Source organism: Chroicocephalus ridibundus, chromosome 11, assembly GCF_963924245.1.
Source record: "Chroicocephalus ridibundus chromosome 11, bChrRid1.1, whole genome shotgun sequence".
Taxonomy (NCBI): Eukaryota; Metazoa; Chordata; class Aves; order Charadriiformes; family Laridae; genus Chroicocephalus; species Chroicocephalus ridibundus.
This window is the reverse complement of record NC_086294.1, coordinates 14,204,391-14,227,888: the sequence shown is the minus strand read 5'-3', so window position 1 is coordinate 14,227,888 and position 23,498 is coordinate 14,204,391. Positions and strand designations below refer to the sequence as shown.

The 23,498-nt window shown below is 41.8% G+C and overlaps 1 protein-coding gene across 3 annotated transcripts in view; it reads left to right on the top strand.

The window, feature by feature from the left end:
• FSTL4 (follistatin like 4) overlaps positions 1-23,498 on the top strand; it is a 243,501-nt gene that overhangs the window by 214,855 nt on the left and 5,148 nt on the right. For 2 of the 3 annotated variants that reach the window (XM_063349318.1, XM_063349319.1), the window contains exons 9-15: positions 7,161-7,322; positions 8,323-8,457; positions 9,913-9,939; positions 15,174-15,292; positions 18,150-18,299; positions 18,891-18,998; positions 22,099-22,208. In XM_063349318.1, the coding sequence (XP_063205388.1) occupies positions 7,161-7,322; positions 8,323-8,457; positions 9,913-9,939; positions 15,174-15,292; positions 18,150-18,299; positions 18,891-18,998; positions 22,099-22,208 (811 nt within the window). The remainder of the gene's footprint in view (positions 1-7,160; positions 7,323-8,322; positions 8,458-9,912; positions 9,940-15,173; positions 15,293-18,149; positions 18,300-18,890; positions 18,999-22,098; positions 22,209-23,498) is intronic. The other variant, XM_063349320.1, reaches the window with a different exon arrangement.

Sequence of the window (23,498 nt, the reverse complement as noted above, 5' to 3'; positions counted from 1 at the left end):
GGGCCATATTCCAGCATCATCATTCACCTCCGTCCCCTGGACCACATTTGCACCTGGTGGAACTTATATTCAGGCGTTTGCTATCTTTCTTCTGACCTCAAACTCAGTCAGTCGGATTTAGTTTAAAATTGCATTAGCTTAAACTGGTGGTTCATCGAGGGACCAGCCCATGGATTATCCACCTCCTCAGCAGCAAAATCATTGTCCAGCTTTAAACCCATATTTACACGTGCTAATATGACCACTAGTATCTCCAGGATAGGAGATAGGGTAACCCATTTCTGACTATGGCTAGATTTTGACGTACTCTGGCATGAAAGTATTAAGTTCTACAGGAAACTTCAGTAACTTTATTACAGGGGATGTATTATAAGGAAACCTAATATTTAGTTCTTTCTCTAGATGTGTGTGAACCTCTACAAAGGAGAGCTTTCAACTGGTAAGAGCAGATAGCTACACACAGGTTAATAGAGAGAGTCTGATACGAAGAGAAACAGTAAAAAGGGATATTTATGCACTTTAAGAAGCACCGTGGTGGACGTGGGGTTTGGGTTTGACTGCAGCTCAGGTCTTCTGGACGTGCATAAGTGCTCCCCACCCACAGCAAGTACCTGGAGGAGAGGACGAAGCATCCAGTTGATTTGAATGAATCCTGACTTAATGTTTCCACATAATAATTTGTCATCTTTTGAGATAGTAAACTGTAAAGTCTCGGCGATGTGGATAACTAGATTGTGCATGCTGCAGCTGGGAAAATAGGCTTCCTTCCTCAAAGTGCTATTTGTTTGATGAATGGCAGTTGAAAGAAAAGCAAGCTAACAACTTAATCCCATGTATATTATGTGATATATTATGAGGCCTGAATGGAGTTTAGTTGGCAGACAACAATGTAGACTTTATCATCACTGAGAATATAAGGCCCAAAGGCTTTGAAGCTAAAACCAGAATGAGAGGAGAGCTGGATGGAGTGCGGGGAGGGCTTGATTTGTTTTATACTCATGCCTGCCACTTAGATTTAACTTGTTGTTGAAAGATCCTATTTTCTTTTTAAATGGCAGTTTCACACCACAGCTGCATGTGGCTTTTCTTACTAATACAAGAACACTGTTACACCAAAAAAACCCCCCAGTCTCCATGCTGGCTTTTTAATGTTGCTATATAGTCACTAAATACTGCAAAAAAATGCCATGCATTCTTGTATCAACCCAGGCTTGCTAGAAAACACTGCAGGGTCTAGAAATCTTTGTCTTCCAGCGCCTGATACTCCCTTGTTAGCCAGTAGGCTTTGCAAAACTGGGTTTTTGCAGTTCTTGACGTGGCTGGCTGTTTGCCCGCAACACTAAATTCTCTCCTTCTGCCTGCGTCGTGGCTTTCTCCAGCAACTGATGTTGGGGCAAGAGCACCGATGAGAAGACAACATTGCTTACCTTCAGATGCATGGTGGGGTTCTCAAGGCACAGCCCGGCTCGGGAAATCCTTCTCGGTTTTCAGTAACTTAAAGGACAAATTGAGGAATTTCTGTTGACAGGAGTAGAGGGGAGAAGCTGAGCCAAGCTGAGCTGAGTGTAGATACTGAGAATCTAAGTATAGTTGATGGGCTCTGTTCAGTGCTGGGGATTGTCTCTGTCTGTCTGTATCAAACTAAAAACTCCATCTTCAATACGGGAGGTTTTTTGTTGCTCTTCTGTATTCGACTAAAATGGTAAAAGAATGTGACAGAACCAAGTCAACCAGAACTTGAGTGTGTCTGCTCACCTGTCTCCTCCAGGGAGGGACTGGTACACTTTCAACATCAAAAACACAGGGGTTTTTATTCTATGAAAACGATCAGATTTTTTTTTCTTTTTAATAGAGAAAACTCCAAGTTTCTCTATTGGAAAAGAGCAGAGAAAGAAGAACCAACTGGAAGCAAAAGAGTTTCTCCCCAACGCTTCCCAACCTCACTATGTCTGTACAGGCAGGTCCCAGCTTTTAGACTGTGTTTCAGTTAATTCAGTGTTTTCAAAGCTGCAGTAACTCTCCCAGTGTCCTTTGATCCTCTCTATACCACCTGGGCCCTGCCTTAGTGTTCCCGCTGAGGCCCATCAGTCCATCTTACAAAATACTTTCCTTTTATTGCCTTTTTCTCCTTAAAAGAATCTGATCCTAGTTATATGCACCCTCTTTGTATGCTTTTATCCAACATACTGTATTCTCTTTATCTCACTTTCTCCTTTGTCTCTTTTTAGAACATAGCACTGGCTTGTAACAACTCATTGATTAGGTGATATAGAAAATTAAGAAATAAAAGCTTAAATAGGAAATGTAAAGCCCAATTTTGACAAAATTAAAAGTTTCTGGGATTCAGAGCTCTAGTTGAATGTATTACAGGCTAATCAAATTTATCAAAAGTTTACTTACAGAAAGCCTTGCTTTCATCCCAGTATATTGTCATGATCGTTCCTTTTCTTACCCAAGGAAAGTAAATTCACTTCATGGCAGTCAAACCCCGCTGGAAGATGGGGACGCGCTTGTCCATGGTGGGCAAGCAGTGTCCTTACTGCCGCCTGCTGCTGTCCCTGTGCCACACAGCCCAGCCACGTGCACGCTAGGGCTCTTTGACCAGCCAACAATGCCGTGCTGAAAGCAACTCCACGTTCTCTGACTCACCATCAGGCCTTGCGTGGTCTAGACTTGCCTAAAGATCCTCTGCGAAGCAGCCTGTCTGAAGGGGAGAAGGTTTGTTTTGCTGGACTGCTGAATGCCGTGCAGTGCTTCTCTTCGTACCAGCTGGTTCAGGATATCGCAGGTAACACAGGTCGATCCAGATGCTCATTTTGACAAGCAGAGAGGAGATTCCTGGCTAGGCAGAAAATGTGGCAACCATAGGTTGAACGCCGCAAACTGCTGGCTCACGTCCCCTGGGCAAGAAGCGTAAAGCACACACGTGAAATGCAGCCTACGTGTGCTATTTGATGTGGTAGGTTTGGGTTGAGCTCATCAATCTTGGGATTCACAGTAGTGATAAGATTTAAGTCGGTGTATTTATACAGCTGGCCCTTAATGTCTTTGGAAGAAAAGAACACGCTGAAAGGCAGCACAGATTTTAAGAATGCAAAATTCATCTTGTGTGCTGCTATCTTTGATCAGAAGCAGCCAAGAACAGTAGGAAACAGCAGGAAAATTATGTTCTCTCCCATGTATGGATATTGCTTGGGAAGCATGTACAGTGTAGACTAACTGTAGGGAGGAAAAGCAATTTATCACTTTCAAGAAGAAAAAGAGTTGCTGAGGATAAAGAATCTCATAAAATTGTAATCAACTATGAAAACTGATAGTTAGCAAATCAAGAGACTGCTGAGTATGGGGCATCATTTTCCTTGGTCCTTGCACTCTGGAAAACATCAGCATAATTGTATTCCTTGAAAACAGTTTTAAAAAGCCATTCGAAGCTCAGCCCAATTATAAGGGTCCAATAGGACAAATTTTCCGGTAACAGAGAGATATTTTAAACACAGATGTTTTCTTAATGTGGCTTTTCAAGAGAAAACATAGGATGCTGCAAACTCCTTTCAAATCATAAACGGAAAGATGAAAACATCTCAAGTAAATGATTAATCTATTAATTAGTATTAAGCCTTGGAGTATCTAGATCCTGTAGCAGCAATGTGTGTCTTTGGGGCTTGATACCACCATCTGTGCTCATTGTGTGCTTTGTCACCTGAGCTGCTTTATTGTAATGAATTGGTCTGCTCCACGAGTAAGGTACTGCTCAGTATGCAGTAGTAGGCAATCTACCCAGTCTCTTACTCGTTTGAATACCTCTTTTTTCTTACTTTGCTTAAGATAATAGCATTTTTATATTGCCTTTGGCTGCAGACACAGTAATGGTTAGCAATGATATATATTCACCAAGGGAAATAGCAAAGGATAATCCATATATTCCAAAGTCTGAAGTTGAAATCTTTGCAAGTATTTAAAGTAAAATGTGCTTACTTGGAACGTATTAATTTGTAGCAAGGACAATAAAAATGCATTCTGCAGTTTGCTGTTATCGCAAGGCAGTTGCATGCAATAATTCAGCTGTGCAATGAATTATGTAAGACACGGGAGAAGAAATAAAAAGTTTAAAAATGGAAGGAGCAGGAAAATGATAAGAGAGTAGGAACGGAGGTGCAACATGTATTTTTTTTAGGTGAAAACAAGCAGTTTGTGTATTAATCACTCTTGAAAAGACACCTTCCTGTAATTTCAAGTTAGGCTGATTTTCCTGCAGAACATTGATTCAGTGTCTGGGACCCCTGAGCTACTTTTTGCCCTGTAAATCTATTGTGTTTTCACCTCTGCAGGTAAAATATGTGGATTACTCACATGCAGACTAACATGGTATGAGGCAAAAAACTGCAAGATGCAAGTAAATTCTGCTTTGTGAAGGAGTGCCCTGTTTCTAGGAAGCGGGATCCGTGTGGCAGGCATTGGGAGGGCTGACATGAGGGTCCATATGAAGAGGAAAGCCTAAAGCAAACCATTATAAGAAAACCTGATCAACCCCCACTGGTTTTGAGAGCATTAAATAGGTGATGTCTGGGATGGTCTCCGTCTCTGTTAAGAGCTGGTGGGTGAGGAAACACCACTAGACTTGGAGTAAAGTTGCTCTGGTGTCTTTGGCCATTTGGGATATGTTAGAGAAGGGCTTGAGCCCGGCTGCGGAATCTCCATCTTGCCTGGAGCCGGGCAGGTGGCTGTACTCTGGCAGGAGCAGAGTTTGGCACGGGGCAGAGAGGGTCAGCGTTGCTTCTGGACTGGAGGAGGCAGGTTTGTGCTGTCTGGAGAATTAGGAAAGTACCTGGGGACATTAAGTACTAACTGCCCATTGACTTCACCAGGATTTGGGCATCTACCTTGCTTGAGTATTGTACCTTTTTTCCTATGCGTTTATAGGAGACAAACCACCTCTCAGCAATGAGTCTGAATTTCAATGGACATAGACTTTCAATGGACCTCAGTTCCTAAATTATTTTGTTCTTAAAATGTTCCTAGTAGTAAGCAAATCATAGGTGAGACAAGCATTGAGTGCACAACCTTCATAAAATTCTGTCAAAGTGGACATAAATTACTATCTTTATCCTGTCGCGTCTGGAGGGACCGACTTGGAGAAATTTAAATTAATTTTCCGAGATACAGAAGGAATCAGAAGCTCCCAACGCTCAGTCCTATTCCCCTGAATTGCTTTGACACTGTCTCTCAAATAAGCACAGGGGTGGCTTTGAACCAGCCATTTCCAGCAGCAGGTCGCTTCTTTTGCTCTCCTCCTGCGTGATCTGGCACCTCCTGAAGCCAGGAGGAGCCACAGCCCTGACAGCGATGGGAGGAAGAGAAGATAAAAAGCTAGTAAATGCTTTTATTTAGAATTTGCAAACTCATTTTAGTAAAAGTAACTTTGTCTTTTTGGTAACCTCCCGATTGAAAAGCTCTTACTTGGTGTTTTACTCACTGCCCTGCATCTTACAACGCATTTTCTTTTCTTCGCAAGTAAAGAAAATAGGGGATGAGGAAGTAAATCCACGTCCGGTGCAGAGGTGGAATTTAGAGCCATTCCTTTGCTAGAAGTCCCCTTTTTTTTTTCTCTCTCCAGTTGCCCCTGGGCATTTCCTCTCAGATTACACTTGAACAATCTCTCGCTTTTAAAGCTATAAAAAACAAGTAGACTTGAGGGCTTTCTGTCGTGGCTGATTTCCTTCCAAGCTGATGACTCAGCTCTGGTTAATACTTGGCAGCTGGTAGGTAAGACAGGAGTAAAATACAACTCTCTCTCTCTGGTAAGGCCCATAAAAAATAGAAATCGAAAGATGGAAAGTGTATGCTAGTGAATGCAATTATTTAGACTATCCCCATATGGATATATAGACACATAGCAAGCTGCAAACACAGATTTCATTTTATTCTAAAGCAACTGTTAAGTCAATTTAATTTTACCAGTCCTGGAACCTAATGATGGACTATATAAAAGCACTGCAGTGATTTAAGTACCTTAAGCCAGTGATCTCCAGTGGAAGTTTGTTGTTGTCGCATTCACACTTTCTAAAAAACCCCACAAATTTTCCTCAATCCTCCACTGGTGCTAGCAGAGGTTATTCATTTTCCTTGAGGAAAAAGTTCGTCCCCCACATATCACATCCACATTTGACTCTGATTGTGGTTTTACAAAACCCTACGCCTTTCAACAGTTACATCATGAGTCGCAAAATCTCTTAATCTGGTAGAAAAGTTGACCACTTGACTATGAAACGCAGTAGTCCATGACCACCCTTCAAATACCATCAGCCGTGATACGGCACATCCTCTCATTTCCTTTTATTATGTCCCTTGAGGCAAAAGGCAGGAGAGTCCCACTGCTTTTTTTCACCAATATGGCTATATTGCAAATTCTCTTTAAAGTATGTGACTAAATTGTTAAGAAATAGTTAATGGGTGATATTAAGCCTTGTTGATTTGAGCAATGAAGGCAACGTGATTGAAAATCAATGCACTTGTCTGAAATTGTAACATAATTAGTAATTCTGAATATTGAGTATATTCAATAGTTCAGAGGGGCCTTCCTGAAAAAAGGTAAGTCACGTTTTTGAAAGCCTCTCAGAAAAAAAGAGAAGTAACTTATAAACACTTCATTTGATCAGAACACCAGGTAGTGGATATACAGGCTATTTCCTGATGGATATTTAATTAATTAATATTGACTACTTCTAATAGGCAAGAACTCGAATTCCTTCCTTACTAGATTCAGTGAAGGTTTGGAGTTTATACTTTAATTTTTAAACATGTGAGTAGCCGCCTTAGGTTTTAATCCAACTTTACTTAAGATCAATCAATCACTTAATGAAAGAAAGTAAGAAGCAGCAAAAACAGTCTAAATACAACATCAGCTAGCAAGCTTGCTCCCTTGCGTTGGTTTATTAGTTTACTCTTTTCTATTATTATTTTCTGTTTTCTGCCTCCCAAAGTTGAGCTGTAGGAAAATCATTACTGTAGCGTGCACGGAAAGCCGGGACGTTGGTTAACTCACGGGTTCTCGGGTCAGACCTCTTCTGCGGCGCTGTTTGAAGGCAGTGGCTCTCGAGCCACCGACAAGGGGTGGCACCTGGTGGGTGAGTTTGAAGTCACCGATTCCTTGTTTCCTGCAGTGCCACCGGTGATTCGCGTCTACCCTGAAACACAGGCGCAGGAGCCTGGCGTGTCAGCGAGCCTCAAATGTCACGCCGAAGGCATCCCTAATCCCCGAATTACCTGGCTAAAGAACGGCATTGATATCATGCCAAAACTATCCAAACAACTAACACTCCTAGGTAAGAACAGAATTTTGATTAATTAAAGTATTGTAGACGGGGATTAAGGAGGATTATTTTGCACTTTAAACTAGAAGTTCTTGTACTTTCGCTAAGCCACGGTTGTTGGAAATCATGTTACAAAACCCCCTGTTCTTTCTTTTTATCTTTTTCTCCCGTGAATCTCTCGGGAAATGCAGTATTGATTGATATAAGTGGTAACGCTGTTATGTTAAAAGACAGTGTGCCCGGTTCTCCACTGCCTTGTCTTTTGTGTGCAGCTGCGCAAATCCAAAGAGAAAATGCATTAAATTATTTGTTCAGGTGTAAGCACTACATTGGATGCAAGTCAGCTGAGAATCAGGCTGTGGTTCTGTCTTCTCCCACCCATCTCTGCAGAGGGAGTTGGGCTCTAGACTCCTGCTGGTCCTTGTTCAAATGAAGGTGCAACAGACACAATGTAAGGCAAAAACGTTTGTTTGCAATTTTCTGTGTAAAAAATATTAAAAACCTCCCCGCACACCCCCCAGTCTGGCAACACAGATATCCCTGCACGGTTGGGTGCGATATCTCAAAATCTTCCAAAGGTTTTAGGCAACAGTCCGCCTCCAGAAATCAAAAGGATAGGAGGAACTGTAGAGAGACCCCTCCCAAGCCCAAGTTTTTGGTGATCTGATGAAAAACAGTTTGCAAAATTGAAGTTAATTTTTCTCCGCTAAAGCCAAAGCCTTTTTTTTTTTTTGAACAAGATGAAATAAATGGAATGTAATTTATTGTTTGCACTTGGGATTGTTCTTTATTCGTTTCTGTCTCAGAGTGTGTATGTGCTAATGGAAAGAAGCAGAACATCAGCTCTCATGAGGATCTCCCAAATACCTCTAGTTATGCACAGGAAAACTTTGTGCGGTGAAGCCACCCTGATGGGTTCTTGCTGGGCGGCCACAACAATGGAAGGCAATTAAGGGCAGTTAAAGCAATTAGCAGCAGTGAGGAACACTGTTTATGGGTGTCTTTCTTACAGCAAACGGAAGTGAACTTCATATCAGTAGCGTTCGATATGAAGACACGGGTGCCTATACCTGCATTGCTAAAAATGAGGTGGGAGTGGATGAGGACATATCTTCACTTTTCATAGAAGATTCAGCAAGGAAGACCCGTAAGCTTAATTTTCCATCTATTTCTTTCTTTAAAGTGTTTTTAAATGTAGTGGTATACGTGAAATTTAATAGTTCAGTCCATTGCATGTGGTATGTTGGACTCTCACTTGTAAGGTAATGACAATTTTGTCTGCGCTTTGATCAGAGGCTTGGATTCTGTTTTGGGAAGGAATCACACGGGGAAGGTAAAATCTCCTCATCCCAGATGATTGTGCCTTTCATGTGGCAGAAGTGTACTGGGTGTGGTACGGGTGGCATCTTTACTAAAGCAACAAATTGGCAATAGTTTTAGATATAAAAGAATCCAAAACCTAATACTTTGTTGAATTATATGCAGTTTCAGAAGATAAATTTCATTGATTTCTATATGAAACTTCTTTTAAAGCCAGTTACGAGTCTTAAGTTCTCAAATATTTAGATGCTTGAAAAATGTTCTCATTGAATTATTTATTTTACCTGTATTTACATCATTAACTAGCAAAATAGGTTTCCCTTGGTGTGAAATTATCTTCCACTTCAAAGACAAATATTCTCCCAGCAACTCCTAGCTGCATGTCTCCCATAGGAATGCGGCACTGTTATCTTGACCGCACCATCCCCGAAACACAATTAATGAAACAGGTGATTAGTTGCCCCAATGGAAAAGCTCCCAGAGGCCTGATCGTTCCTAATTCCACTGTCTTAACTACTTGGGAGATTGCTTCGGTTCATGGAGATACTAAAAGGCTAGGTGCAAATGGGATTTTTGCGACTTTTCTGGCTGTTTAGAGCAAGAATTGAAAACTAAGTTAGCCATAAATATGGGCTCTTGTGGCGATTCTTTGGAAAATACATTCTATTCCTCATTAAGTAGATTTATGTACTATTGTTAATATTGCTCATTTTCCCTTGAATACTTGAGCAAGGGAAATTACAGTATGTTGAGAAATAATTGGATGTATCTTAACCAGAAACTCGAATACAGCTGTACTTTCAAAGAGTGTTTGAATCCTAAAAGAGAATGTAGCTTTGTGACATTCCAAGAAGAAATGCAGCAAAGTGTGTAGCTGCCGTAACTGCCAGTCTCAGGCTTCTGAAAGATGTCATGTTTGCTTATTGAACCTGTACGGAAAATCACAACCTGTACCATACCTCCAATTACATTTGAAGATAACATCTTCTCTTTACTAAGACTTTGATCTTTGCACAGGCTAAAGTTGGCTTCATTTCAACGAGGATTTTTCCCGTGTCAGAGTTTCAGAATTGCCTCTAGAAGGAGCAAATGCATTTAGCAATATCTGTCTTTCCTGATATTTTATTTGAATGAATGTTACGGAGTTTTCACAAATTAAACAGTTCATGTAAACATGAGTATTAATTCAGTTACTTGCTACGATGAAAATTTTGACATTGTTTTGTTGTTTTTTTTCTTTTCCTGATTATTTTCTGGCTTCCCCAATTTTCTGATGCTGCAGTTGCAAACATACTGTGGCGAGAGGAAGGTACTGCAGTAAAGTTCTTTTGTCATAGTGATAATGTGCTTGTCTGCTTTAATAATTCCATGATGGGCCATTCTCCACTGACTTGCCACTAACTCTATCAACTTTCGCAGTTACCAGATTAAGTACAGACCAGACATTTAAAAGCTAAACTACTCAAATAAGAAATGTCACTCTCATAATATAAACCGTACCCATAACTTCTTACATTTTCCCACTATGAAATAATAGGTGACCATAAAATATATAAAAATGTGAATTTTATATAAACTCCCGCCAACGTGAGTAGCCTGAGATTCTCAAGCTGCATTAACAATTGCACTAGTGTCAGAAGTGCTCCCAAATTACCTTAATTGAACGAGTAAGACACAAATTCAATACTCTGCATTTTTAAGCGAGCAATTCAAGCTCTTCCTCCTCAGTAGCAAGTATTGATGTTTACTAGGTGAGCAACAAAAATTGTGTTCTTGACTGTTAGGCAAAAAAAAAAAAACACAACAGGTTTTGCTTCCCTCTATCATTTAAATCGATGCAGGGTAAAGGTTGCCCCATTTCTCTTTGGTTTAATTGGCAGTTAAGATCTCTAGTTTGATCAAATATATAGTGTGCCCTGCACAAGGTCAACATCTGTGTATCTTGGAAGCCAAATTAGAACAAAACCCCATCCTAAACAGCTAATTGACTCAAAGATATTATGGAGGCACTAGAAATGAAAATTTGTTTGATTTTGTGCATGCTTCTGCTGTCATAGTTTCCAAAATGCACAGTAAGACGCATCGTGCAAAGACCCAAGGAGATCTCAAGCAGCTCGTCCATCTGCCTCTGTGGTACGGTTCCCAGGTGCATGGATGGGGAGCCTCCGGGCTTTGGGCTCCTAGGGACTGAGAGCAGAGTATCCGCTCACTGGAGGAAGGTTCTTGGACTGAAGTTCAGGCATAAGCAGTTCTTACGTCTTCCAATTGCGTATGAGGAGGCTGGGACCGTGGTGTCCTTCCAATCTTGTAGGGAAGTTCTGTGTGCACATCCAAACTGGTCTCAACCATGTCCCCCAGCCCACTGCAACTCCCCCTTTCCTGCCGTTGTTCCTCCAGGAAGGGCTGCAAGCCCACTCTGCCTTTGGGGGCCACAAAGACCCTTTCATAAATAGTGCCTCCAGGTACCCAAAATGACAGTTCTGCTTCATGCCCTTGGCTTGGAGCTTTCTGGTTTGCTGTGGCTTGACCCAAAGGATTTTAGGGGCAGAAGGAAAGAGCCGGCGCTTAGTGACCGGTGCTAGCTTGGCCAGATATGCAAACACCCGATGCATACCTGCTGTCCCGCTGTTGGCTGCAGATGCGTACACGCAGCAGACTGAGCTGATGGAGGTCATGAGATGTGGTGGAACTGCCTAAGACAATACTCCAGCACTTCTTCCCAAATACACCACCTGCAAGTGCCTGGTGCATGGCAATGGAGAGCATCTCTTTAATGCTGATGTTCCTGTAAATGGCATTATGGGCACTAAGAATTGCTATTTCCCGTCTGCTTGGAAGTGAAATCTCTAGTGCATCTAATCAGTCCAGCATCATCTGCATGATGCTACGTGGCTGTTTATATGCTGCATCCCTTATGCTCCTTTTTAAAGCAAGTAGTTGGATAACCCTACCAGATGTAGAAGTATAGTAATATTTAAAGAACAACTAAGAAGTTGGATGCGGAAGGTCTTTTTATAATTCTGCCAAACAATATGGGCTTACTGCTTATCAACCTTGCACATTTTAAATAAAAGTATAAGCAATATACAAGGAAAACATGGGCAGTAAAAGCAGATTTACTATTGATGTTCCAAAACAATTCAGTATCTTTAGAGCAGGTTTATTCCCCTGCCTGTCTTGTTCTTAGCATTTGATCGACACATTCATTTTAGACAAAGAATCCATCGAACACACTTCAGCATGTGAAATATTGGCGCAGAGAAAGCTGGAAGAGAGGAATGGTATTTTTGTTTTTACATTCTAACGTATTCTTTAAATACTATTAAAAGGAAAACTTATGCGTAAGTAGTAATATTAACAAATGGATTGGTAGACTTGAGCTCCTCTAAAGTGGTCACATCTTTGTGCCCAGAAGGTCTGTAGTAACTGAAGCTATTGGGAAAATGCCTAGACAGAATATTGCATAGAACAAGCTTTTGGTGCAAGTCAAAGTTTTCACACAAGTAGTTGGTCATTTTAAAAGTCAGTCTATCAGTCTGTTCTCAAAAGCTTTCGCAGACCATGCACAAATAAAACCTCGAGAAATGAGTGCACGTAGCGTGACCAGCCAGTTAAACATGGAACTGGATGCAGTTGTGCAATTGTGTTGTGCAATGTACAAATTACTTTTTAATTTTGTACAGAGAAAATTAGGAGTAGCCCAAATGTAAGGTAGAGATTTGTTTTCATGCCAGTGTTCATTTTTGCAGTGAGTGTTGCTTTCTTTATGCCTGGATAAAGGGAGCATATCGTGCCAGCGGGCAATCATCATGAACGTATGCACTTAAAAAGCTGAAAGCCTTTTTGTTACCACATTTAAGTTCTAAAATACCTCCAAGCGTTTAGATTAAATTGAGGAAAATTATTCAAGTATCAGATCAGAAGAGAGTATTCCGCGGTGACAAATTTGCCCTTTGATCTCAAAGGAGGGAAATACAAATGTACGCTCAGATGGAGACTATTCCTCAAATAAAGATAACTCTTATTGTCATTAGGTGAAGTTTTTGAAAAAAAGAGATATTAGAGTCAACTTCAGCTGGAAAGGTTCAAATAAGAACTGTTATTTTTAGGAGACCCTCCCCGTTCTTAATGGGGTTTTTGTTATATTAGGGTTTTTGTTATACAAAATGTTGCCTTTTATAAAGCCTTTAGTTTTTGAACATCCAGCTTGAAATGTCTTCCATTAAAAAGGGGAAAAAAGAAAACCCCTCCTCATTAGTCCCCCGATTCGCAATCTAGTGCCTGCCTCACTGGTATAAATAATGCAACTGAGCAAAAATTCTCCATCGCCTACCTCTCTACTGAAACAACTCCCCAGACCGAGGAGTTGCAGCAGCATGATCAAGAGTGGAGTCTGTTTTACCGATGTCCATGAGACTGTTTAGAGATGTACCCCAGTCAAGACTTGGCAAATGCTTCGTAAGTCACAATAAAAGACAATTTGTCTGTTAAAATCCTGCTTTGTCTAAAAATCAGCGTGAAGATTACTCTCTGAGAAAGTATTTTAATTTAAATTGGTAAACTTTAAAAAGAGAGTACCTGAATGTTATTAGTAATTTGTATGATATTTTAACCAGTTAGCAGAAAAACTTGCACTCATTTTACTATAAAATAAGTGGTGTGACTTGCCAAGTCAGTAATTCTAAACCTTTTACTGGGGTAAAAGTATTGTCAAAGTATTTTTGTGACTAATTAAGGCCTTAGTTTGGAAATACACTCTCATTGTAATCGGATCATTAGATGAAATCACGCTACTACCGTGCATGAAAATAATAATAAGCATCTTCACAATGGTCATAATTTGTTGCCTGCCTATTTCCACTTCTTAGGATTAAAATCCTTGACTCATGAAAATATGTGCACTCATTCCAGCCAGGGTCAAATTCTGCCCTCTGATGTATTCACTCAAATCCCATTGAAGCAGGTGGGAGTTGTGTGCATGCTGTGAGCGCGGATTTTGGTCCAAAGTGCCCGAATGAAACGTTTTAACAATATACTCATAAAAAATCAGCCCTTAGTCCATAAAGATAACTTAGCTCTCGATGGAAGTTGAGTAGCTCTTTTTTTCTACGTGCATGATCCCTCACTGTGGCATCACATTTCAGGATCACGGCTCCTGTCCCCGCCTGATGCCCTAACTGGGGTATTTCTGTGGTTTAGAGAGACTTAGCTTGAACGTTGTCAGTACAGCAAACACCACGTGCTGAGACGTTGTACTCTGAAGCCACTTATTTGGCACGAAAAGAGGGTTTTTTAGCACCAAAAAAACCCTTCTAGCCTTACTAAATCTTTTGTATTTTACAAAATTTTCCAAAAATGCATTTATCCAAATTATACATGTTTTTACTGTGAAGTTTTCCTACGATGATTTAGGCCTCGATCCTGCAAACACTTAAGAGACGCGAGAAACTCTGTAGATGTGAGCAGTGTTTAGAGCTGCCACCACAGGACCAGCCGAGGGAACCGTAACACTGAACATTGTTCAGATCTGTAGAACCGGGACCTTATTTCTCCATGGGTAAAATGCAATTAAATAGAAATTACACATTGTCACGTCACCATATCGATGGCAGAGAAGTACACTATCAACATCACTGGGGGTGACGGTGGTCATTGCAAACACTTCTCGGTGGTGGTATGGAAAAGATGAAATGATGTTTGGATCTTTCTGACTAGAGCATTTGAAAAGATCCTGAGCATTTCTTAAAGTTGCTTGTTAGTGCAATTGCATGTAGCTGAAGAACAACTAAATTATCAGTGGTTTAAGGCATTTCTGCATGACAGAAATGATAAAATACGATCTCCTAACAGCAAAGCAATGACAGACAGCCAGTTTTCCAAATCTCCTGGAATGCCCCAGTTGGATAAATGAGTGCTATTGCGATGCTGAACTACTCCACATTTGTGAATTACAGTTTGCAAGATTTCAAAAATGTATTTGTTTTGGTGGCTATAGTTAGTTCATCCAGATAGTTTAAGAAAATAGAGAAATATATGTATTTTCATTCATGGAACAGACGTTAAGCGCTTCCATTTTTCATCACAGTTACAAGAAGTCAAGTTACCTGTAACAGGACAACCTTCAGATTAATTTTAATTAAAACTTCTCTCTCAGTTCTCAAGTTATTAGCAAGCTATTTTTAATGAAATCCTAGGAAAAATAACGTCATAATCTGAGGGAGTTAACAATGCGATGCAGGGGCTTCTTGTAATCGAATCCCACTTTGGTACCTATGCACGAGATCTGAACATAGTTACTTGTGTACAACTGCCGCCACCAAGGCAACGCATTTTTGAATGTGTCTGTACCTCTTCACTCCTTGAAGCCCTCGTTGTGACATGAAATTTGATTTTGTGAATGCACCGACTGCATCCAAATGACCGACTTTTATGTAAGGCAGATTTTGTTTGTTGGGGGAGGAGGGGGAGTTCTTAGGAAAAGTCCTAACAGCTATGGATGCATACAAAAAAAATCCTATTCCTTTTGCTTTATCCCCCTTCAAGGCCTGAGTGTTGGGAATATGTTCTATGTCTTTTCTGATGATGGGATCACAGTCCTTCAGCCAAACGAATGTGAAATCCGGAGACACATCAGGCCCGAAGAGAGGATTTTCACAAGCTATGTAAGTCCTAAACCCAGCAGCTACCGCCGACAGCTGGGAAACGTTTTCTTCATCTCTTCAAAGGTTGTTATGGCTAAAGGACCCATTTGACACAGTGATGTTGGGGCTTGGTGGGCTTCACGTGGCATCCCTGAGGTATCTCATCTTCTCCTCTTGAAAATTAAGGGAACCACGTATAAGACTGGCATGGAGGATTACCAACATGCTGCAGAGAATCTGACTAGTTATCATGTCAAAATGTAGGCAAAGACTGTCACTTGTCCTGTTTGACCTATTTACGTATCCATGCCCAAAAGTTGTAACTGGGCTGTAGGGAAAGTACAGAAGTCAATAGCAGAGAGGTGGAGACATCACTCACTGGTGCTAACTGGTCCCTCTTACTGATGGCTCCACTGGCAAAGGAGTGGGCTCCTTTCTGCTCTTTAGAAGTAGTTTCCCAGGTTCAACCACAGCAGGGAGGTGGGTGAGAATGCACAGAAGATGGTTGTGCCATGCCGATCCTCTGCATCTTCTGCTGCTGAACCAAAGACCCGCGTCGTCCTTCTTTGCTGTCCGGCATTTTCTGCCAGCACTGAGTTTACCTAATGCTTGCTCTAGGAAATCACAAGGAAAATTTGTTCAAGTGTCAGTGAACGTCAAGCACCGGCTCGTACGCAGTGCAGCTCAACATGGCAAGTGGGATAACACGAGCCCGGAGGCCCTGTGAGGCCAATGTTTTCAGCGCCCTGTGTTGTGTACTCTTCTGTGGTAACACACATCATATGAAATCTCACAAAACTATCAAATCTCATAAAATACAGGCGCGGAAATACATCCAGAAATGCTTTCTTAGTCACTCCTTTATTTAGGGTTTTTCTGAAGGCTCAGTTTACAGGGGAAGCTGAGAATGTAGCTCCCTTCTGAAGAAAAGGACTCAGCCTTGCTGTCAATTTTGGGAGGAATAAAAGGCGAGAATCACTATCATGAGCCCTGTAGGCTGGGTCAGGCTCTGCTGCTGTGGGTCAAGATCTTGTGAGTCTGTATTCAGTATTTTTTAAATCTTAATAACTTTCTAGTTGATATTGGGGTTTTTCACTAGATTTTAATATACCTTAGTAGAAATCCAGGGTGATGCTCACCCCAAGACTGGTCCTTATCATGGGCTTAATATTATTAAACTGCACTTGAGCTCTTGCTACTCAAAGACAGAAGTCTTGTGTTTCTTTTCCAAAGACCTGTAAATATTGAGGAGGTGGTTCTGGAGAAACACCTTGAAAAGAATAAGGGAGAGAGGGCACTTAAGGAAATAATGCCAGCACGGTGGTGGGCATAAAAGGTATTTTTAACGTCATTACTTGTCTGCCTTTCAGAGAGACGTCTAAAGGTTTCCTACAGATATCATAGGGCCTTTTGCCTTGGTAAAGGGAAGATTGATTTTTATTTCCTCCCCTTTCGCTTTTAGTGTGTTGAGTGTTTGCTGCATAGACTGTGACACCAGCCTGCAACTTGAGGAGGGTTTCTACAACAAAGATTTCTTCATTTGCTATTAGAGGGCACACACAAAAGCAGGTAGAGCAGAAAGGCCAGTGACCTTTCCCTGCTCCTGTTGGTTTGAGTGAATGCCGTGTTGTGAGAGCCCAGGCCCCAGCACTCAGACAAGGATGAGGAGGGCAGTTTGGAGACTGACAGGTGCTGGGCAGCTTGAACAGATGCTGGAATCCTGAGGTTGGCTTTTGTAGCATGTTTTAGCTTGCAGTAACGTAGATCCCCAGCCTGGCTGAAAGACCCGGAAGGAAAATGCAGTCAAGCTGTTGAGTCTTGTAGCTTCAGCCGTTACACATGGTCTCCACCAAGGTCCTGAGCTGACAGAGCTGAGCTACTTAGAGGTGAAATCTTTTTATCCACAACCATCACTCTGATACAGACCAGGTGTTGGCATTACTTTTGCTTGTACTTCCTCTTTCCCCAAACAAGTTCCGCTGCTCTAATTGTTCTCCCCTTAGGGAGGTTGTGCCGTTACTTAAAGTGACCTGGCTGTTGAATTAGCAAGGTTTAAAACCACCAGTTGTGCTCACTGAAATACATATGTGTTCACTTAGTTTTACCCTCATTTCCACACCCCAGCCTGGTCCCACACAAATGCTCTTTCACATAAAGCAACTTGACAGAAGGAATAGCGACGAAGAGTAGCCAAGGTTCAGAGACTTGTTGGTGAGATCGCATGTGACTTTTCAAACTTAGGGTGCCTGTGAGCTCCCTCTAAAGCTAATACCAGTTCTGCACAGGACTGAGTGAGTGGAGGATCAGAGACAAAATATGGTATCAGGCAGTTGTGAACAGGATTTGGTCCAAAGCAACAGGATTTGGTTCCGTTTGAAGAGGAGAAGTTTCTGTGTTGGAGCAATAGCTGTAGGACCCTTTTGCTGCTGTTTCACTGAGCACAAGCATCTTGGATCACACTCTTCTGAACTGAAAGTGAAGACTTAATGAAAAATATAAAGCTGTGATTCAATTAATGTAAATCTCTGTATTTTCAAAGCACGTTTTCTATTGCTAATAAATGCTGACAGCACTGCAAGTCTTGATGAACCATGGTGTACTTCAAAATATAGATCCAGAGACTGTTGGTTACTTAAATTCAGTGTGAGTTTGCAGGAGATCCAGCTGTTTAATGTCACTGGGTAGAGCCCAGGTTGCAGTGCGCTACCTGATAAAATAATTATTTCATGCTTTCCAGGAAAGAAGAGGGTAAAAAATCATCCTAATGGAATCCCCGTGGAAATTTTTTCTATAGTTTTCAAGGCTAAGCTTCTTGCTGCTCCAGGCCCTGAACTTGTAGAAACTAAACCTTTTCTCCTCTTCTTTTTTCTTTCCCCAGGAAGAGATCTGTCCTAGAGTGGAAGGTGAAGGTGCTCAGTCCTGCCTCTGGGCTTCAGCAGTCAATGTCAGAGACAAGTACATTTATGTGACACAGCCTAAGCAGAATAGAGTAATGATAATTGATATCCAGACTCAGAAAGCCGTGCAGGTACTTACAAGGGGAATGCACTATTCAGTGATGGCAAAAGACTTTGGTATGGGACAAAAAAAGTAGATCTTTGCCCAGTGGATCTGCTGACATCACTAAAAAGTTGGGCCTGTGTTGCTTTCAGCCATGGGGTCACACTGTAACTTCACTGGTAGGAAAAAACTCCTCTACAGGCTGCATATCATCATCTCGGAACTGCATCTGCAGCCAGGCTTGCAGCTAGCATGGTAAAATAATGCTAGAACGAATTTCTGGCTTACACTCACTGAGCTACTGCCTGACCTCGGTTATAAGCGGTTTGGGAAGAATGAACTGGTGTGGGTATAATTCAAGCAGAAATTGGCCCCTGATCTACTGGCAATAAGTAACAGCATAAGATGGAGTGACGTCTGGCCGGAAAATGGCACTGAGCAGTCAGATTTTTCTATTGCTTGTGCTGCTGCTCTTCCCCCAATTGATTTGAAGGTAATTGTGCAGAGCTGCATAAATGGGTGTAACGGTGGTACATGGGGATGTCTGCAATAAACTAATGCACTATTTGTCGTGTGCATTTGAGTCGCTGTGTAAATACCTCTCTCTGTTTTTTTTAAGTCCTTGGATGTTGACCCGTTACCAACCAAATTGCACTATGACAAGTCCCACGACCAAGTCTGGGTGCTTAGCTGGGGTGACATGCGGAAGTCCTCACCCACGCTACAGGTAAGTCCTTTCACGCTGAGCCTTTGCCCTTCCTTGGGTTGGCATCATCGGTAGCAAGCTGGTGGCTGGTTGGTTGCAGGTAATTAACAGCATTTAATGGTCTGGATATAAAGCTGCTCTTTCATTTGCATATCTAGTGCGTTTTATTCGTCCCTCCTCCATCCATCCTCACATATTTTTCCTGCTGTTTAATTTGTTTTTGAGCAATGACTGTGCCGTAGGCTGGCAGCAGGACTGCTTTGTCGCCAAGGTCTGTTTTGTTTTAAGGCTGATGACAGAGCCAAGTGCCGTAAAGTCATACAGCAAGGGCTGGCAGCTGACTGCGAGCAGTACGAGCCTGCGATGCTCCAGGTCATTTGTACACCCTGCGTGAGTGCAGCTTCTTTTTATCTTGATTGAGGTCTAAAAGCAGTGGGTGCCAAGAAGCCATGAAGAGCATACTTTCCGCCTAGAAATCTGTTACTCTTCAGGTTATTGGGAGCGTTTCATCGGAGGCACAAGTCAGGCTGGGCATCACATTCAAGAGTAAGTCTAAGGTACGGCCTAAGTGTGTGTTCGCTGCAGAGCTGCAGCACACCCTTCTCAGACATTATGATGACCTGCGAATTTTTCTGTCTGCGAAGAATTTGTGGGTATTGCATACCCCCAGAAGCATTAAAAGGTGAATGAATTGTACAGTGCCTCAAGATTCTTAACTCTTTCAGGATTACTAGCCTAGCACCCTTGGTACGTGTTGGGCAAAACGCCCGTGTTCTCCAGTTGGTAAAGACATTTACCTCTTTCTGTCTTCCACATAGAAGTCCAGGTTTTCTGACAGTGCACTAAATAGCTACTTATTTTCCTTAAACTCATTTTGTCACTTGTCTCTCATAAGCCTTCAGCCTCCTTTTGGATGATGATGGAGCATAATGTGGTAGAGGTGTTCCTTTCATAGCAAAATGCAGAAGAGAGCTCTCTAGGGTATGAAAAAAAGCATAAACAGCAAAAGTAAAACCTTAGGGACAAGTTCTGTTATTGGGTGTCAGTGATTCTGCTGGAGGGGTGCCAGTGAGGTCCCTGGAGCTTCCCCATGGCAAGCACCATCAGACCCGCAGTGATATTGGGGCACAGTAATGCTCATAGGTTTGGACAACTAAATTAGCTTTTGTTTCTAGATTGCCCTGGAGGATTCACTCTTCTGTTGATGGTACAGAAACACTTAAGTGTTGGCATCAAATTGGGCATTTTGCTGCTGCTGTATGTCATGTGACAGAGTTGAGACCAGAGCTGATTTGATCCATCCAGACATACCCTTCTCTAGTAGTTATTTTCTGGCACTTGCTGCCCAACCTTTCTGGAAACATAGGTGTCATGTGAATACTTCTGCCAGAAACGTTTGCTTCTAAGTCTACATTAAAGCATTCCTCAGCAGGCAGAGAAGGCGGCTGGCTGTGCATTCTGACCTAAAACCTACAAATCTGGAGGCCACGTTAGTCGTGGGGCTGCCCAAGGCTTCGCTGGAGGTGCTGCCCCACGAAGTTGGTGCGAGCCGTCCCAACCAGCCACGTGCTCAATCCGAGATAATGGCCACAGCCTGCAGGCTTTGGAGAATGAAGAATGGACCAGCAACTCAACATGGGCATTTTCAGGAAAAGACACCAGAAACAGAATGGGGGCAAATAAACAAAGATTTCTGAGGCAGCTTGTCTCACCTGTGTACGAGCAGTTCCCTGTACAGGATATAAGGAGACAAAATGGGCTCTCTTTACCCTTTCTGACTTAATTTCTTCCATCCATCTGTGAGAGGTTTCTGTAATTAAAGGAGAGATGGCGCAAGGATGTGATTATTAAGAAGAGCATACCATCTGCACAGTTGGAAACTTGTTATAACGCTCCAGCTCTCAGATAGTCCTTTCTGTTATCTTTATGAAGTGCGGTTACACATGCAGAGAACGAGATTAGCATCAGCATCAGCAGATCTTTTCTTTTTTCTGACCTTCTTTCCCAAAAGGTGGGCAGTGACTAATTTGGCAAAGTTCGTTCTTAAAACCTTCAGTGGTTAGTTGCAGACATGCGATAAATTATCTTTTTTAACCAAGATGCTGCTGCAGAGGTTGATCTAAATTTCCACTCGTTCTTTGGAAGTTGGGGATTTATCAAACAGCTCGTGCAGCCGACTAATGGGATGCTGGTGTTCAGCCATTACTGGCTTCTGGGAAGCAAGTGTCTGGCCTTGTGAAAGCACTGTGCGAGAGTGGGCATCTCTCTTGAGCAGTCTAATTGGGAGACGCCTAAGCCTAAATGGCATGACCAGAACAGCTGCCTGAACTAAACCTTGTGGGGTTTTAGCATTTCCTTAATGAATTGCGTAGCTATAAATTCGAAGCAACTGCTGTTGCACATTAGAGCAGCAGAAGTTCCTAATGAATGGGCTAAAGTCATCTTGAACTGAGCAAACAATTTGAGTATTTAACGTATTCATTATTGAAAACTTATTTATCAAAACCTTTAATTATCGAAAACTACCTCTCCTTTTCCGGAGCGGTGGAGGAGCTGAGTTCCCACAGCCAGGGAGGCATGTGCTGTGCTGGAGGACGGCATGGAGGGGACGGTCAAAGGGCCTCTCTCTGCTCCTCCCTGAACTTTATCTGGTGCGGTGGATGGATGAACGGTCCTTCTCCTTCAAAGTGGTAATTAACTGCCGTGAGTTAGTGTTTGATCCTTCAAGCTGGTAAATTATCGCTGTGCATTTAAGTGAGATTAGTAAATATAACCATGAAATAAATGTTTGTTTTAGACAGTGAGGAATAAATTATTACGGTCTTAGTGTTGTCATGCTACTTCAGCTCCTGCATGACTGCTCTTTCTCGAGATATAAACATCTTATGAAAGTCAAGTTGTGTGCTTACCTTACAAATGTCAAGCCTCAAATACTATTTATTAGCACACCTTTTTCAAGACAGCTACACCAAACAATATTTTGAAGTCATTAATCAATCAGAGTCTACTACATCCCTGGGAAAAAGCCACTCGGTACCATGCGTGACTCCGTAATCTGTATTTACCTTTCTGCCTCCCTCGCTGCTTTTCCTGTACTCAGCCTTGTGTGTGTTTATTGTAGGTAATACCAGAGGCAAGCGCAGGGGAGGATCAGCATGTTATCCGCGCGCCGTTTGAAGGAGTGGATGATTTTTTTATACCACCCACAAATCTTATTATTAATCACGTTAGGTAAGAAATTATCTTAATGAATAGCAACAGTGACCATGCTGCTTCTCTTCTAGTGGGCATCCTTCTGAGAACCTTACAGCGCTTTACAAATGTGAATGAATGAAGTTCAAGCGAACTACTCTCATCCCCATTTTCACATATGAAATGGAGAACTGGTTGAGCAAATTACCAATAGTTATTCAGCAAATGAATGAAACGGCAAAAAAACAAACCTGGACTTCCTTTAGACCATGCCTGGGCGTTCAGACCTCAGCTTGGTCAGCCATGCCTCCTTGCAGCAAAGTGTGACACGCTGCCCTGGCTTGTTTGTGCCAGGAATTTCATGGCCAGAAAGATGCGTTTCCTGCCTCAAAACTTTATGGATCTGGGCAGAAACCTATGTCAAAGATTTATTGCCTGAAGTGGTAAAGGTTTATTCTGCCTGCAGCATAAAGCATGGCTCTTCCACGTGTTTCTAACTTGTTCAAATATTGGATCTCTGTGTGAGGTGTATGATTTGCGCAGAAAAATGGTATGCACTGCATATTAAAAAAAACCACCTCTATGAACCATCGGTTTTGAATGTTAATGTGATGTCGTGGTTAATGAGATTGTATAACTAACATACTAATAACTTGCAGTAATACTGGCTGCTTCCCAGCAGGCGCAGGAAGCCTCCCATTAACATTATCAAAATCGATGATAACTGCACAGCAATTTATACTATTCTTACCATGTTACAACATAACAACTGTTTAACCGTCTTCTGTCTCCAGTATAGTTTAACTAAGTTAAACACTCAAAAAATCATAATGCGACTCCTCACATTAATCTTAGGTTCCCTGCAGTGAACACCGAGGACAGGGAGGTCACACTTAAGTGATTATGGGTTGAATCTGATCCAAAATAAATAACTTTGCTTCGTGAAACACAAAATAATGAGACGTACTTCATGGCTGTCGTTCTTAATTTTTCCTTACCTCATTTTTCCAGTTTGCTTTCAAAATATCGCTATGACTAATAGTAGTGCCATCAGTAGATGACTCTGCTGAATGTTAAAGCCTGAGATGAGAAGGTATGGTCTGGGTTCAGAGACAGGAAGGAGGAGCAATTACACTTTTTTTTTGTTTGTTTTATTGTCTTTTTGCTTCAGTGTGATTAATCGTCTGTATACAGATAATCTTCCCTAAGAAATATTAAATGCAGATAATTGTGTATAGTTTTCCATGTGCAAAGCAGAGAATGCTGTGCCTAATTTCTGTTTCATTTGTTCAGGGCCAGATCTTTGTCCGTTCTCTCTCACCCTCAGCA